This window comes from Mesoplodon mirus, assembly GCF_964341445.2.
Source record: "Mesoplodon mirus genome assembly, chromosome: 13".
Lineage (NCBI taxonomy): Eukaryota > Metazoa > Chordata > Mammalia > Artiodactyla > Ziphiidae > Mesoplodon > Mesoplodon mirus.
This window is the reverse complement of record NC_138989.1, coordinates 46,744,906-46,758,858: the sequence shown is the minus strand read 5'-3', so window position 1 is coordinate 46,758,858 and position 13,953 is coordinate 46,744,906. Positions and strand designations below refer to the sequence as shown.

Genomic DNA, 13,953 nt, shown 5'->3' with positions numbered 1-13,953 from the left:
TTCCTCCAATTTGGGATTTAGAGTAACTCTTTCCTTTACAAATACTTCTATTACCCTAAATAGGTTTCCTATTTCAAACTTTTTCCCTCCCTCTGTATATGTATTAGTAGTACCAAAGATTCTGGACGTTTCATTATAGAGACACAAATTAAGGAACATTGCTTTGGAACTCTCTAGCAAACAGATCCTGACTGGAGAGGCCCTAGGATAGTGCTTACATAATTTTAAATTTTTTTAGCAGCCACCTTTAAAAAAGTAAGAAGAGGGAATTCCCTGGCAGTCCAGTGGTTAGGACTTGGTGCTTCACTGCCGGGGCCCGTGTTCAATCCCTGGTCTGGGAACTAAGATTCTGCAAGCCGAGTGGCGTGGCCAAAGACATAAATAAATAAACATAAAAAAAGTAAAAAGAAACAGGTAATACTAATTTTAAACAAATGTATTTCATTTAACCCATGGTATCCAAAATATAATCAATTCAACATGTGATCAACAAAAATAGTATTAAGGTGATATTTTACACATTCTTTTTTTTCATACTAAGTCTTCCCAATCTGGTGTATATTTTCCACTTACAGCACATCTCAATTTGGACTAGTCACATTTCAAGTGGTCAATGGCCACATATGGCTGATGGCTACCATATTAGACAGTACATCCCTAGAGGAGGATCATTCCGAGTTATCCTATGAGTAAGTAACATAGACCAAAGTCAGAAAACTAGCAAAGAATTAGAGAGAGAATAACTGGAAAGACAGAGGAGAGCTGAGAAGATGAATAACGTAAAATATTAATTTACCTCTCTGTCCAAGGTATTACTGGTTGTATAAACCTCTCCTGTATCTTTATTTAGGTAAAACAATGGAGAATTAGCAGGCTCCTGAGATACGATTCTATAGGAAATTTTAGAATTCAGAGTGTTGGGCTCATCTGCATCTGTTGCGGTGATTTTCATCACACGTGTATCTGGCATCAGAAACAAAGGTGTCCAAGATGAAACTCAACTTTTAGCATACTTAATGTATGTTATTATTTTATTTATAATATCAACTTGTTCCAAAAAGGATTCCAGGTATTTATCAAAATCAGTTTACCAAGATCAAAACATTTAATCGTTTGAGGAAATAAGTGTGAATGGAGGTAGGAATAGGAAAAATAAGATGAGGGTGAGGCTGAGGTTAGTACATACAATTCTTAGGATGAAGTCCTGAACACTTGCTATAGGAGGGTCACAAATTTGTTTATAATAGATCTAATAACCCATACAAAGAAAGAAGAATGAAAAGATAAATACATGCTTATTAAAATATAAGCAATTCAGGAGAAGCGTAGCTATTCTTTACATTCTGATCAAAGAGAAATCTCTCCTGTGTTTAACACTTGCATTGAAGTCTGACAGTTGAAACAATATGTCAAAGGTCAGCAAACTACTGCCAGTGAGCCAAAGCCAGCCAGCCACCAGCTTTTGTGAATAAAATTTTATTGGAACACAACCATGCCTATTTGTTTACATGTTATCTATGGCTGCTTTCCTGATACAGACTAAAACTGAATAGTTGCTATAGAGACCTAACCTATCACATCAATCTACCACATCTGTTTGAGGGTAAAAAATTTATTAAAAAAAAAGCAGTTCCAGGGCTTCCCTGGTGGCGCAGTGGTTGAGAGTCCGCCTGCCAATGCAGGGGACACGGGTTTGTGCCCCGGTCCGGGAGGATCCCACATGCCGCAGAGCGGCTGGGCCGGTGCGCTGAGCCTGTGCGTCCGGAGCCTGTGCTCCGCAACGGGAGAGGCCACGACAGTGAGAGACCCGCGTACCACACACACACACACACAAAAAGCAGTTCCAAACCTAGAGCAATACGTTTATTATTATTTGTCCTGTGGGTAATACTCAGCCTCCACTAAGACAGAGGTTTCAGTGTTCAGTCACACAATGGGGATAAACTGGCCTTGGATATTCATTCATAAAAAAAAATAACCTCTTACTTGCTGCACTCAGCTCTTCAACAGACCCAACAAAGACATCCTGTGTGAACACTGGCTCGTTGTCATTGATGTCAAGAACTTTAATTCGTAGTTCTATTGGTTTCTCTAAGTTGTTTCCTTTCTCATCCAAAGCATAACCAATTAGCTGAAATCACGACATAAATAATAGAAGGGATTAGATTTAAGCTGAGGTCATTCAAGTACCATAGTTTCAAAACAATAATAAAACATACCATAATTATAACCCAAGAAGAACTACAAACTAAATAAATGTAAAATTGTTCTTCTTACCAGAAAAAATGGTGTTTCTTCTCGATCTAGAATGGTGGTGATGTTCAGTTCTCCGGTGTCTTTATTAAAGGCAAACACACCAAAAGGTGGCTCTGTGATCCCTTTTCCAGTGTATTTGTATGTAACTTTTAGATTTTCTTCTTCTGCAAGATCAGAATGTATCTAACATAAAAATAAGAAAGGAATGCCTCAAGTTAAACTCTCTATAACTTATAGGTAATTGTTTTTAATGGAAAAGTTCGCTCTGAAGCTGTCAGATGTTGATGGGTGGAGGGTGGGCTGTGCACAGGTGCTCCAGAGAAGAGGTGCTGGTGTCAGATGACCTGGTTCTGGTCCTGTCTCAGCCACTCACCAGGTAGTGATGCTGAGGCAGTTACCTACCCTCCTGTGTCTCAGTGTTCTTATCTGTAACCTGAAGAGACACTACTGCTTACCTCTCAGGGTTGTTATGAAATTAAGGTATCATTAGAGGGGTACATCTTGGTGGGGATGGATTTTAAATTTAGCACATAAGGTAAAAATTGCAGAGTCAAAATCACCTTCATAACTCTGTTCGATTATCAGGATAGTATGAATAAGGCATCCTTCCATAGAAGGGTTAAAATAGTCAAGTGTTTGCCTGCTTGGAATGCTTCAGCAAATCAGGGTTCTAACCTGCTGGGTCTTCTGTAGTTAACACATTCGTCCTCTATAAACAGCTTTATTTGTATCTCTAATTCGTTTGTTTGCCATTTCTGTATCTCTCATTCTTCATTAGTAAGTGTGTCTCTGTGGCCTCCTACTGGATTCTCAATTTCTTTTCTTCAGATATCGTTGAAGCCATCACCACCCACCTGCCTGGCCAATTCTTTGTCCTGAAATCTCAGGATTAGCTACACATTCTTCCCACGGATTCTCAACATGCACTGGGGCTGGGGGTTGCTGCTGAGAATGATCAATGCGGCTCCAATCTCCTGCTACAGCTGCTCCGCTCCAAGAGTGGAACGGTGATCCTGGGGCAGCCCATGATCACTTTTCACTGAGCTTCTCTCTCTGTTTGTCTTTCTTGTTCTCTGTGTTTCTGTTTGTCTGTCTCTCTTCCTTTGCCAAGTACATGCATATACACACACAACACATGTGTATGTGCATATACATATATACTTCAGTATTTATAGAGAATATTCTAGATCTCTATGCGCTAATTATATGTATTATATAATTTCACTTACGTTAAAAATAAAACCAAACTGTGTGTGGACATAATAGTTGGTTTGTATATATATGTATGCATGTAAGAGTATGTAAGTATATACATACTTATGTATTTCACAAGATCTGGAAGATACTAAACTGTTGACAGTATTACTCCTAGACAGAGAATTTGGAAAGTTGGGGAAATACAAGATCTTTTGCTTTTTACGTACATTTTACTCTGAACAACTTTTTTTTTCACTTTTTTCCAGCTTTATTGAAATATAATTGACATAACATTGTGTAGGTTTAAAGTGTACAATGTGATCGTTTGATACACATATGTATTGTGAAATATTTACCACAATAAGATGAACAACTTTTATAATTAAAATTAGTAAGAAGAACAGCTAACACTTATCGAACCCCAAAGAATCGATGCATTTTAGGGAAAGAATGTGTGAAAGAATGTGTGAATGACTCAGATATCTCATCAAACCAAACCAAACCAAAGCAAACCGAAAAGCTTAACTCCTTATATACATACTATTATGTAAAACCGTAATTAAACATTTAGATTTTAGAAGACTTCTATGAAAACAACATGCTGCTAGAAAAAGGAAAGTGTTGTCTTCTGTTCTGTAGCTGCTCTTTCTTTTAAGGAGCTCATCACGTATAATGTTTATAAGATGGGAAAGATGAAGGTACAACTTGCATATGAACAATTACTCATTCACAGAAATGTTTACTGAACACCTACTGGATGTTGGCACTGCTCAGGGCACAGGGCATGAGCTGTGAGCCCTAAGGTCTAAGCCCCTGCCCTGAGGGAGCTTACACTCTACTGAGGGAACCAGACAACAAGCAAGCAACTTATGACATAATGTCCTGGAGGCGAATGAGCTATAAACTGAGCAGAACGAGTGAGGGGACTGAGATGGGGTGAGGCCGGGAAGGGAATTCTTTCAGGAGGTAACTCTTGGCTAAAGGCTTGATGCTGTGAGATACTGTAAATATCTGTGGGGAGGGGGTTCTAGGCAGAGGCAACAGCAAGTGCTAAGGGTGGGAGGCTGGAATGGCTTGTGTCAGCTTAGGGAGGTGGCAGAGTGGGGGCTGGGGGCTGACAGGAGCTAAGGTCAGAGAGGAGGTCAAGGCCAATGAATCCCAAGAGCTCTTGTAGGCTGCAGTGAGGAGTTTACTCCTTCCACTGCAGTGGGCAACTGTTGAAAGGGTCTCACTAAGGGGATGCTTTGATTTCTGTTTTCAAAAGATCACTCTGGGGCTTCCCTGGTGGAGCAGTGGTTAAGAATCAACCTGCCAATGCAGGGGACCCGGGTTCGTGCCCTGGTCTGGGAAGATCCCACATGCTATGGAGAAACTAAGCCCGTGCGCCACAACTACTGAGCCTGCACTTTAGAGCCCGTGAGCCGCAACTACTGAGCCCGTGCGCCACAACTACTGAGCCTGCAAGCCTAGAGCCTGTGCTCTGCAACAAGGGAAGCCACCACAATGAGAAGCCCGCGCACTGCAACGAAGAGTAGCCCCCGCTCGCCACAACTAGAGAAAGCCTGCGTGCAGCAACGAAGACCCAACGCAGCCAAAAATAAATAAATAAAATAAATAAATTTATTGAAAAACCAAACCAAAACAAACCCCCCCCAAAAGATCACTCTGGCCGCTTTCTGGAGAATGGACTGTGGTGGGTGGAGGCAGGGAGACGAAGTCGGGGCACTTTTGGTAGCACAGGTCAGAGCTGACAAGGACTCGGACAAGGAGGGTGGCGGTGGGGAGAAGTGGACAGATCTGGAATACATTTTTGGCATAGAACTGACAATACTTGCTACATTTTTGAAATATTGGGTAGAATTATAGCGCCGTTTACTGAAATGGGTAGAACTTATGGAGAACAGCTTTTGGGAAAAATCAAGAGTTCAGACTTTGCACATGCTAAGTCTGAGATACATATTAATAGAATTATCCAAAAAAATGGGCATTTTGAGAGTGAAAGGGGAGTTATTAATGATTAGGCTAGGACAATGGCTACAAACTCAGACTGTTTCAGGCAGGATGTGTGGTCACCCTACCACCTATTAGATATCAGTTCTTTTCATTTTGAAAACTACTTTCATGTGTAGGGTGGCAGAATACGCAACTCTGGTATAAGAATTATTTCAAGCCGAAAGCAGTTGAGAAGAAGCAGATACAAGAAAGCTCTCTGCCCTCCCCCTATTTGCCTAAGAGCAGGACATAAATTTGTAAAGGTGCCCTTCCACCCCTCTCTATGAGGAAGGACAAAAGTTAACCACAGGAGTTAGATCCTTATCAGCCTGGAGACAGGACCAGAGGAATCCACAAAACAAACCTGACTAACTAGCTTTTTCTATTATTAGCTGCCTTCCCACAGTTTGCTGCTCCTGGAGACTCAAGGTCCTTTTCGTCTTGTCACTTCTCTAAAAATTTATTGTTCTTTTGCTAAGTAGCTATATAAACCCAAATCCTAACCAAACCTTTGAGTTACTCACCTCTGGGTACTCCCATGTGCTACATGCGTGATAGACATCTTACTAAGCTTGTTTGTTTTTCTCTTGTTAATCTGTTTTTTTGTCAGTCCAACTTCCAGGGCTACAGCCAGAGAAACTAGGAGGGTGGTAGGAAAAAGAACACTGCCCCGCCCCCAACACGATACTATCTCCTTTTGAGCACTGTAACACTCTGTTAAACAAAGATTCAACTAGTGCCAGATTCAACTCTCAGTTGAATCAAAGCCCTACATAATACATATATGTTCATCAATAATGCTGCATCTTCCAGAATGGGAAAGAGGCTCTTCCAGGTGATATCTGGAATATTAAAACCTCAGTAAGTACATCATATAATTTTTCTAAAATTTTAAAGTGAACATGAAAGTCCTCAGACCACACTTTAGCAATACGCATTCATTTCCTTTCCTCTTCAGAAGGTACCTTGGCAATCGGATTCTTCCTGGACAGATCCTCTCCTTCCCGAAGAGCCACAGGCGCAGTGATCCAAGCGCGCTTTTGCCTCACTGAGTGAGTACGTTTAGGAAGCAGCTTGTTTTCATTTCTTGAGTGTAAGGCCTAAAACAACAAAATAATGCCCCCAAATGATTAAGTACCCTAAGACATTAGTATGGCATCCTGAAATTTACTAAAAGTTGAAAAGGGGCTGTGCAAATTTAAAGGTATAAATTTCATATTTTTTTAACAGGCTTCATTTTCAAAGGGGAAATATATACACTCTAGCAAACACTATATACCCGAAGAGCTTGTTTCCAAACCAGTAAAGCAGTTTTTTATCAGTTAGAAGAGATCTCCCAGAGTGAAGAGTTAAAAAGGTGAGAGTAATTGAGTGATCTTACAAATGGGCAAATTAAAATTAACATACCAAGTCAAGAATTTTTTTCTTACTGACTGAAAATGAAGTTTTATTTTTCTGTGGTGCCTTATAATTTAAAAATGAATTACTAATGTTTGAAGACTAAATGTCAGTAACCTGTTGATATCAACTTAACTAAAACTAGTGCAAGTGTCAGTTAATGAATTTATTGTTTTAAGAATGACGTTAAAGGATTAAATCACCCATCTTTGGTTTATCAAAAACTTTAGGTAGAAAACTATTCCATAAATTTTCAGTTTTGCTTTAATAGATGAATATATATTTTATCCAAGGAAAATTTTAATACAGCTGACCTAGTATTTTGAGATCAGAAATGATTTTTACACTAGGTTTACAGTTTTACTCATTTTGTTGCTGTATATAACATGTATTTTATTTCAAAATATTTACACTGGTTATCACTAGGTCACTGATTTTTTTCTTTGTTTTTAGTGGGAAAATTCTTCTATAATTAAAAAAATTAAATTATGTATCAAAACATTAAAATAACATTAAAGTTTATAATGTAAAAATGTAAAACATCCTCCTACTTTTTCCACTCATACTTTGGAGCATTCACTGTTAACAGCTTGATAAATATCTTTTATGATCTTTTCTTATGACCATACATCTGCACATGTAAAAAGGTCTCTTTTTTTATAAAAATGGAATTATACTGTACATCTCATTGTGCCCCTTGATTTTTTTTTTTAAGGGTGATTCATTATTTATTTATTTAATTTTATTTTTGGCCGCATTGGGTCTTTGTTGCTGCGCTTGGGCTTTCTCTAGTTGTGGTGAATGGGGGCTACTCTTGGTTGCAGTGCGCAGGCTTCTCATTGTGGTGGCTTCTCTTGTTGTGGAGCACGGGCTCTAGGAGAGCAGGCTTCAGTAGTTGTGGCACGGGGGCTCAGGAGTTGTGGCTCACAGGCTCTAGGGTGCAGGCTCAGTAGTTGTGGCACACAGATTTAGTTGTTCCGCAGCATGTGGGATCTTCCCAGAGCAGGTCTCGAACCTGTGTCCCCTGCACTGGCAGGTGGATTCTTAACCACTGCGCCACCAGGGAAGTCCTGCCCCTTGATTTTTCATTCAGTACCTCATCATGGACATTCTTCCATGTACCATACATTGTTTTACCATTCTCTCATTGATGGACATTTAGATTGTCAAAATATGCTGCACAGACATCCCTGGATAGAAGTTCCTGTGCATGTGTTTGAGTGGGAATGGCTGAGTCTGAGGTGATAGGGATAGAGCAGGATAATCAGGTAGTTAGCTCAGAAATCCCACTAGGGGATTGTAGATAGAGAGAGAACTTTAGGGGACTTTGGGAGACCCCAGTAAGTTAATGATCATTCAAGAAAGCAAAGGAAAAATCCTGAAACAAGCTTGCTTGACTCCTAAAGCAGAGCAAGTCACTTAGCATCAAAGCCAGATCGGCTTGCTTAGCAATAAAACCATGCAAAACAGAAGCATGAGACATGCCCCCAAACAATCAAACACTAGTGGAAAATAAGGCCTACAACCTGTCCAGTGATGTCAACAAGTTAATGACCCCTAGGACATGCTCTCTGCACACAAAAACACAGTAATTTATGGAAAGGTGACATTTCAAAGTGAAAGACCCTCGTTGTACTGAGACCTGAAATAATTTTTCCATAGTGCCATGACGGTCCCAGATGCACCATATAGGGTCAAAAACTCCCCCGCCCAGCATGTAGCAGGAGTTAATGATTGCAGACTCAAAGAATGAAAAAGAAGGTGGTCTTCTCCCCCTCCCTCCTCTTCCTTTGATTATAAACATGTAGCCCACTAAGTACTCGGAGCAGTGCAATGCTTGCCTGCTCCCTTGTAAGCCTCACAAGTGTCCTAGTCTAATAAATCACTTCTTATTTATCACTTTGCCTCTCCCTGAATTCTTTCTGCACTGAGACATAAAGGACTGGAGCTCCCTGGAGCCCCCCGAAACGCTACCTAGCAGTTTCAGCAGGAGTGTGTGTTTTCAATCTGGGAAAGGCACAACTGTCTTCCATGAAATTAAGCCCCTGAGTCCAAAAGACAGGAATAATCCCCTCGGTTCCTTACCTCTAAATGGAGTCCATCTCCAAAGTTAAAGCAGATCTGGAAAATAAAATTATTTGTTGTTTAATACAATTTATCACTCAATTCAGCTTAAATACTTTGTTAATGAATAACCTAGCACCTAGGATATTACAGACATTAAAAAAAGGGGAGGGGGTATTTAACCACTACTATCCGTCTTTGTCAAAAGGAAACAAATTTTAATTTTCCCCTTGGCTTCCCACCATGACCAGGGCCAGAGAGAGGAATCCATGTTCTTTTATATGCATACTCCCTCCCCCAGGAAGCTCAGAACACAACTCATATCTGAAAAACAAAGACACAAACTCTCCTTTTGAAATCTTAGCCACTCTCTGGTCCTTCCCTCCTTACCCTGTGGTTTTCACCTCATGTTCTCAGGGACCCAGGTACCTTTCCTCAAGGCCTTTAGTGTGAGATGCCCTCCCCTCTCCCCCTCCCCCGCTAACTCCCATCATGCCCCATATTCGGGTCACACATGACTGCCCATATTCAGACTTCATTCCTCAGCTTCCTCGGGCCTACCAACTCTTTTCTTTGGTTCTTATCAAGCACTCTGGACTTATATTACACATCATTATACAGAACTAAATACAGTTATGTTTACTCTAAATCTGCACAACAAACCCCCATCCTGCCTTTTGACTTTTGCAGCACTTTGTTTATAGTCCATTAATCTCCTCTTGGCTTCCCTCTTCTCTGGGTTTAATCGGAATCAGCACTTCTAACAGGGTAGCCACATGTGGCTATTTACACTTAAATTAATTGAAATCGATAAATTTGCTCAATTGCCACAAGAGGCAAGTGGCTTAAGAACACTTCCACCAATGCCAGCCATTCCAAAGATATTGCCAATGACTCAGGGATCCTCAATCTCTTGATCTTCTAATATTCCTGCCTCACTTTTTCCCCCAACTCTGTAAGCCTAAGTATGATTCTTTTTGACCCTGTACTGACATTGCTAGAGTGGGCCAGAGAGATTGAATGGGCCCATCACACATCCATGCTCCCTCCACAGGGGTGATGTTTGTTTCTAGGGTGACTATGTATGTTTACGTTTGCCCAGGCAAGTCCTGTTGTGCAGGCATCCCATCTGTTAGCACCCCTTTCATTCTCAAAAGTGCACTCATTCAGACCATAAATTATACAACGGCCTTATCTTTTTGCTTCTTGTATTGCATCTCTATCATACCATCCCAAACTTCCAGGCAATACCCCAATCACATTGACCACACTTCTGAACCCACTCTTAGATGATCCCACATTTTATTTGACTGAGATTGTATCTTCCATCACCCTCTCCTTCCCTTCTTTCTCCAAGAGGTGTCCTGATGCCTTTCCAAGGTTAACCATCATCTGTGTGCTTTATTTTCCACTTTTCCACTTATTCTCCCACATTTATCTTCTCAAGAAACTTGTTCCTTTCACTAATCTTTTATCTTCGTTTGCTGCTGGCTCATCAAACATGTTTATTTCCTTCCCATTGGTTGGTCAAACAAAGTTAGACCTTCCCCATCTTAAAAACACACAAACAAACAAACCTCTTCCTTGTTTCTGTTAACATTTAATCTACTGCTCCATATCCTTCTTCTACTATAATTCCAACCTGAAATAGTTGTCTATATTTATTGCCTTTACTTCCTCACCTGCTATTTATGTATTAATTCTTTGTAAGCTGTGTTAAATTTGGATTTTTCTGTCTTGTCTGCCTTTTTCGTGTGCATCTCAGGTCACACGGATCCATGAAGCCTTGGTTGGTAAATCATGGAAAGCAGGGCTTTCTCTAAAATTTTTCAGTCTCTTTTGCTTACTCACATCCCTTTGAAGGCTTCTTGCAGGGTCTGTTCTACACATGGATCTTTCACCTTCCTTTCTTTCCTCTACCTTGTAGCACGTGTTCTTGTTTCCACCCTTGCAAAGAGATACTTAAGGATGGTGGATGTTCAGCCTCTAATATGAGTTTCTCTGGGGCAGATGAGCCACCATGGCTAATTTTCTCTTTTATGGTCAGATATATTATTTCTTCCTCATCCTCTCTATTACTAGTTTACCAGCTAGCAATGGCCAGAGATATCTCCAACCAAAGTCATGCTCCCCAAATTTATGTACTTTCAGAGGTGGCATGGTATAAAAAAACAAGTGAAAGCAATGCTGAATGGATCACTCCTCTCTTCATGTTTCTCTGGTGGGTATTTTTGAAGGGAAAGACTAGGGAATAGATCCAGGATTCCTCATTATCACATCATCAGGGGACATTCTTAAAAAGTGATATATTTCTTGCCCAGCCTCCTAACTACTGGTTTCTTTTCTCTGTATGGGCCACACTGAGGAGTTGGCTGGATAAAATATTTACCACTTTTATTCTTCCCTAGAATCTTATTGGGCCTAGCAAAGGTGTGATATTAAATATGTGTTATTTTAAGTAAATGTTATCATTCTGACCAAATATCATGTGTCCCAGGATGTAAGCAAAAGGGGCCAATTTATAGTCTTCTAGTCAAACATAAACTCTTTATAAGAGTACCTTCATTTTTTATTGGAATGTACTTTTTAGATGTGACTTGTTAAGAAAACTACATGACTGTAAACAGTGCTTAAGTTTTAATGTGTATTTTGTTCACTGGGAATCTTGTTATTGATAAAATGAAGATTTCAATGCAGTATGCCTGGAGTTCAGCTTTATACTCTGTATTTCTAACTGGCTCTCAGATGATGCCAAGGCTGCAGGTTCTTGAACCACACTTTAAGTAGCAAAGTTGCAGAACTGTGATATGCAGTACATTTGTTGAGGGATACAGACAACAAAGTCCACCTATTCATTATTATTATTATTATTATTATTATTATTATATTTTTTGCGGTTCGCGGGCCTCTCAGTGTTCTGGCCTCTCCCATTGCAGAGCACAGGCTCCGGATGCGCAGGCTCAGCGGCCGTGGCTCACGGGCCCAGCCGCTCCACGGCATGTGGGATCTTCCCGGACCGGGGCACGAACCTGTGTCCCCTGCATCAGCAGGCAGACTCTCAACCACTGCGCCACCAGGGAAGCCCCACCTATTCATTATTATCTCAGTAGTTAACACAAGAAACTCTGTCACTCTTGATTGCTAATACCTTGAAAGCAGAGAATCTTTTATTTCATGAATTTACTATTTTTAACCTTTAAAAACTTTTAAATTGCAGTTATAGTCAGCCTTCCATATCTGCAAACGCGGAACCCGCGGATGCAGAACCCACAGATACGGAGTAAGACGCGCCTCGCCATTTTATATAAGGGACTTGAGAATCCACGTATTTTGGTTTCTGGGTTGGGGGGGGCGGAATCCTGTAATCAACCCCCTGCTATTACGGAGAGATGACTGTATATACAAAAGCAGAGTAAACAGTACAATGAGCATCCACATAGCCAGCATCCAGTTTCAACAATTGCGTAGCACACACTTTTTTTTTCTTTGCCCCATTGCTTCTGAAGGGGTTTTATCCCATTTACATTTTACTATTGTTAATGCTTTAGTTATAGCAGCATTTGATTTTTGAGAATTTCCCTAAATGTTTTTTTTTTAAACTGAAGTACATTTGACATACAATATTTGTTTCAGCACACATTTCTTTTTAAATAAATTTTTAATTCAGGGATATTTTTAGATTTACAAAAATATTGTACAGAGGGTACCAAGGGTGCCTTTACTCATTTCCCACTAAAGCTAACATTTTATTTTTATTTATTTTTTTATTTAAAAAATTAAAAAATTAATTAATTTATGGCTGCGTTGGGTCTTCGTTGCTGCGTGCAGGCTTTCTCTAGTCGTGGCAAGTGGGGTGTACTCTTCGTTGCGGTGCACGGGCTTCTCATTGTGGTGACTTCTCTTGCTGAAGAGCACAGGCTCTAGGCGCGCAGGCTTCAATAGTTGTAGCACGCGGGCTCAGTAGTTGTGGCTTGTGGGCTCTAGAGCACAGGCTCAGTAGTTGTGGTGCACAGGCTTAGTTGCTCTGTGGCATGTGGGATCTTCCCAGACCAGGGCTCGAACCTGTGTCTGCTGCATTGGCAGGTGGACTCTTAACCACTGCGCCACCAGGGAAGTCCCTAAAGGTAACATTTTAAATAACTGTGGTACATTTGTCAAAACTAAGATATCAAAATTGGTATATTTAGATAATGCGCAGTTAACTAAATTCTACACTGTATTCAGATTTTACTGTTTCCACCACTAATGTCCTTTCTCTGTTCCAGGATCCAATCTAGGATCCCACGTTGCGTGAAGTTGTTGTCTCCTTAATTTCCTCTGGTCTGTGACTATTTCTCAGGCTTTCCTTGTTTATGACCTTGACAGTTTTGAGGAGTACTGGCCAATTATCCTGCAGACTGTCCTCTGATTTGGATTTATCTGTTGTTTTTCTTATGTTTAGAACCGGGTGATGTGTTTTTGTAAAGAACACCACAGAGTGGTGGTGAAGTGCCCTTTTCCTCACAGCATATCAGGGGTACATGATACTCACCTGACAATATTTGTTAAAGTAGTCTTTGTAGGTTTCTCCACTGTAAAGTTGCTGTTTTTCCCTTCACCTGCTGTGTTCTTTAGAAATGTATCATTAAGTCTAGCTCACCCTTGGAGTAGGGATGCCGCCGGGAGGAGAGGGGTTAAGCTCCACTTCCGAGGGGGGGCACCTATATATATTATTTGGAATTCTTTAGTAAGAAAGATTTGTCTGTTCTTCCCTCATTTATTTGTTTATTAATTCAATCATTTTTATCAGCTTGGACTCATGCATATTGATTTTATTCTGTGGGTTATAATCCAATACTATTTAATTTATTTTATTGTTTAAATAGTTCCAGCTTTGGCCGTTGCAAGATCTTTATGGTTAGATTCTGTGTCCCTTTGACATGTCCCCATGTTTTGTTATTTGAGCTCTTTCTTACTGTCTAGTATTACAAGATGCTCCAGGCTCATCTTGTATTTTCCCCGTCCTAGCTTTAGAATCAACCATTTCATCAAGAAGCCCTGATTTCT

At 40.3% G+C, this 13,953-nt stretch overlaps 1 protein-coding gene across 1 annotated transcript in view; it reads right to left on the bottom strand.

Moving 5' to 3' along the window:
• Positions 1-13,953, bottom strand: part of DSG2 (desmoglein 2) — a 49,045-nt gene that overhangs the window by 22,151 nt on the left and 12,941 nt on the right. Inside the window, exons 2-6 of the mRNA XM_082640175.1 lie at positions 8,929-8,964; positions 6,411-6,545; positions 2,278-2,439; positions 1,987-2,131; positions 797-963 (exon numbers count right to left, since the gene is read on the bottom strand). Coding sequence (XP_082496301.1) covers positions 797-963; positions 1,987-2,131; positions 2,278-2,439; positions 6,411-6,545; positions 8,929-8,964 — 645 coding nt within the window. The remainder of the gene's footprint in view (positions 1-796; positions 964-1,986; positions 2,132-2,277; positions 2,440-6,410; positions 6,546-8,928; positions 8,965-13,953) is intronic.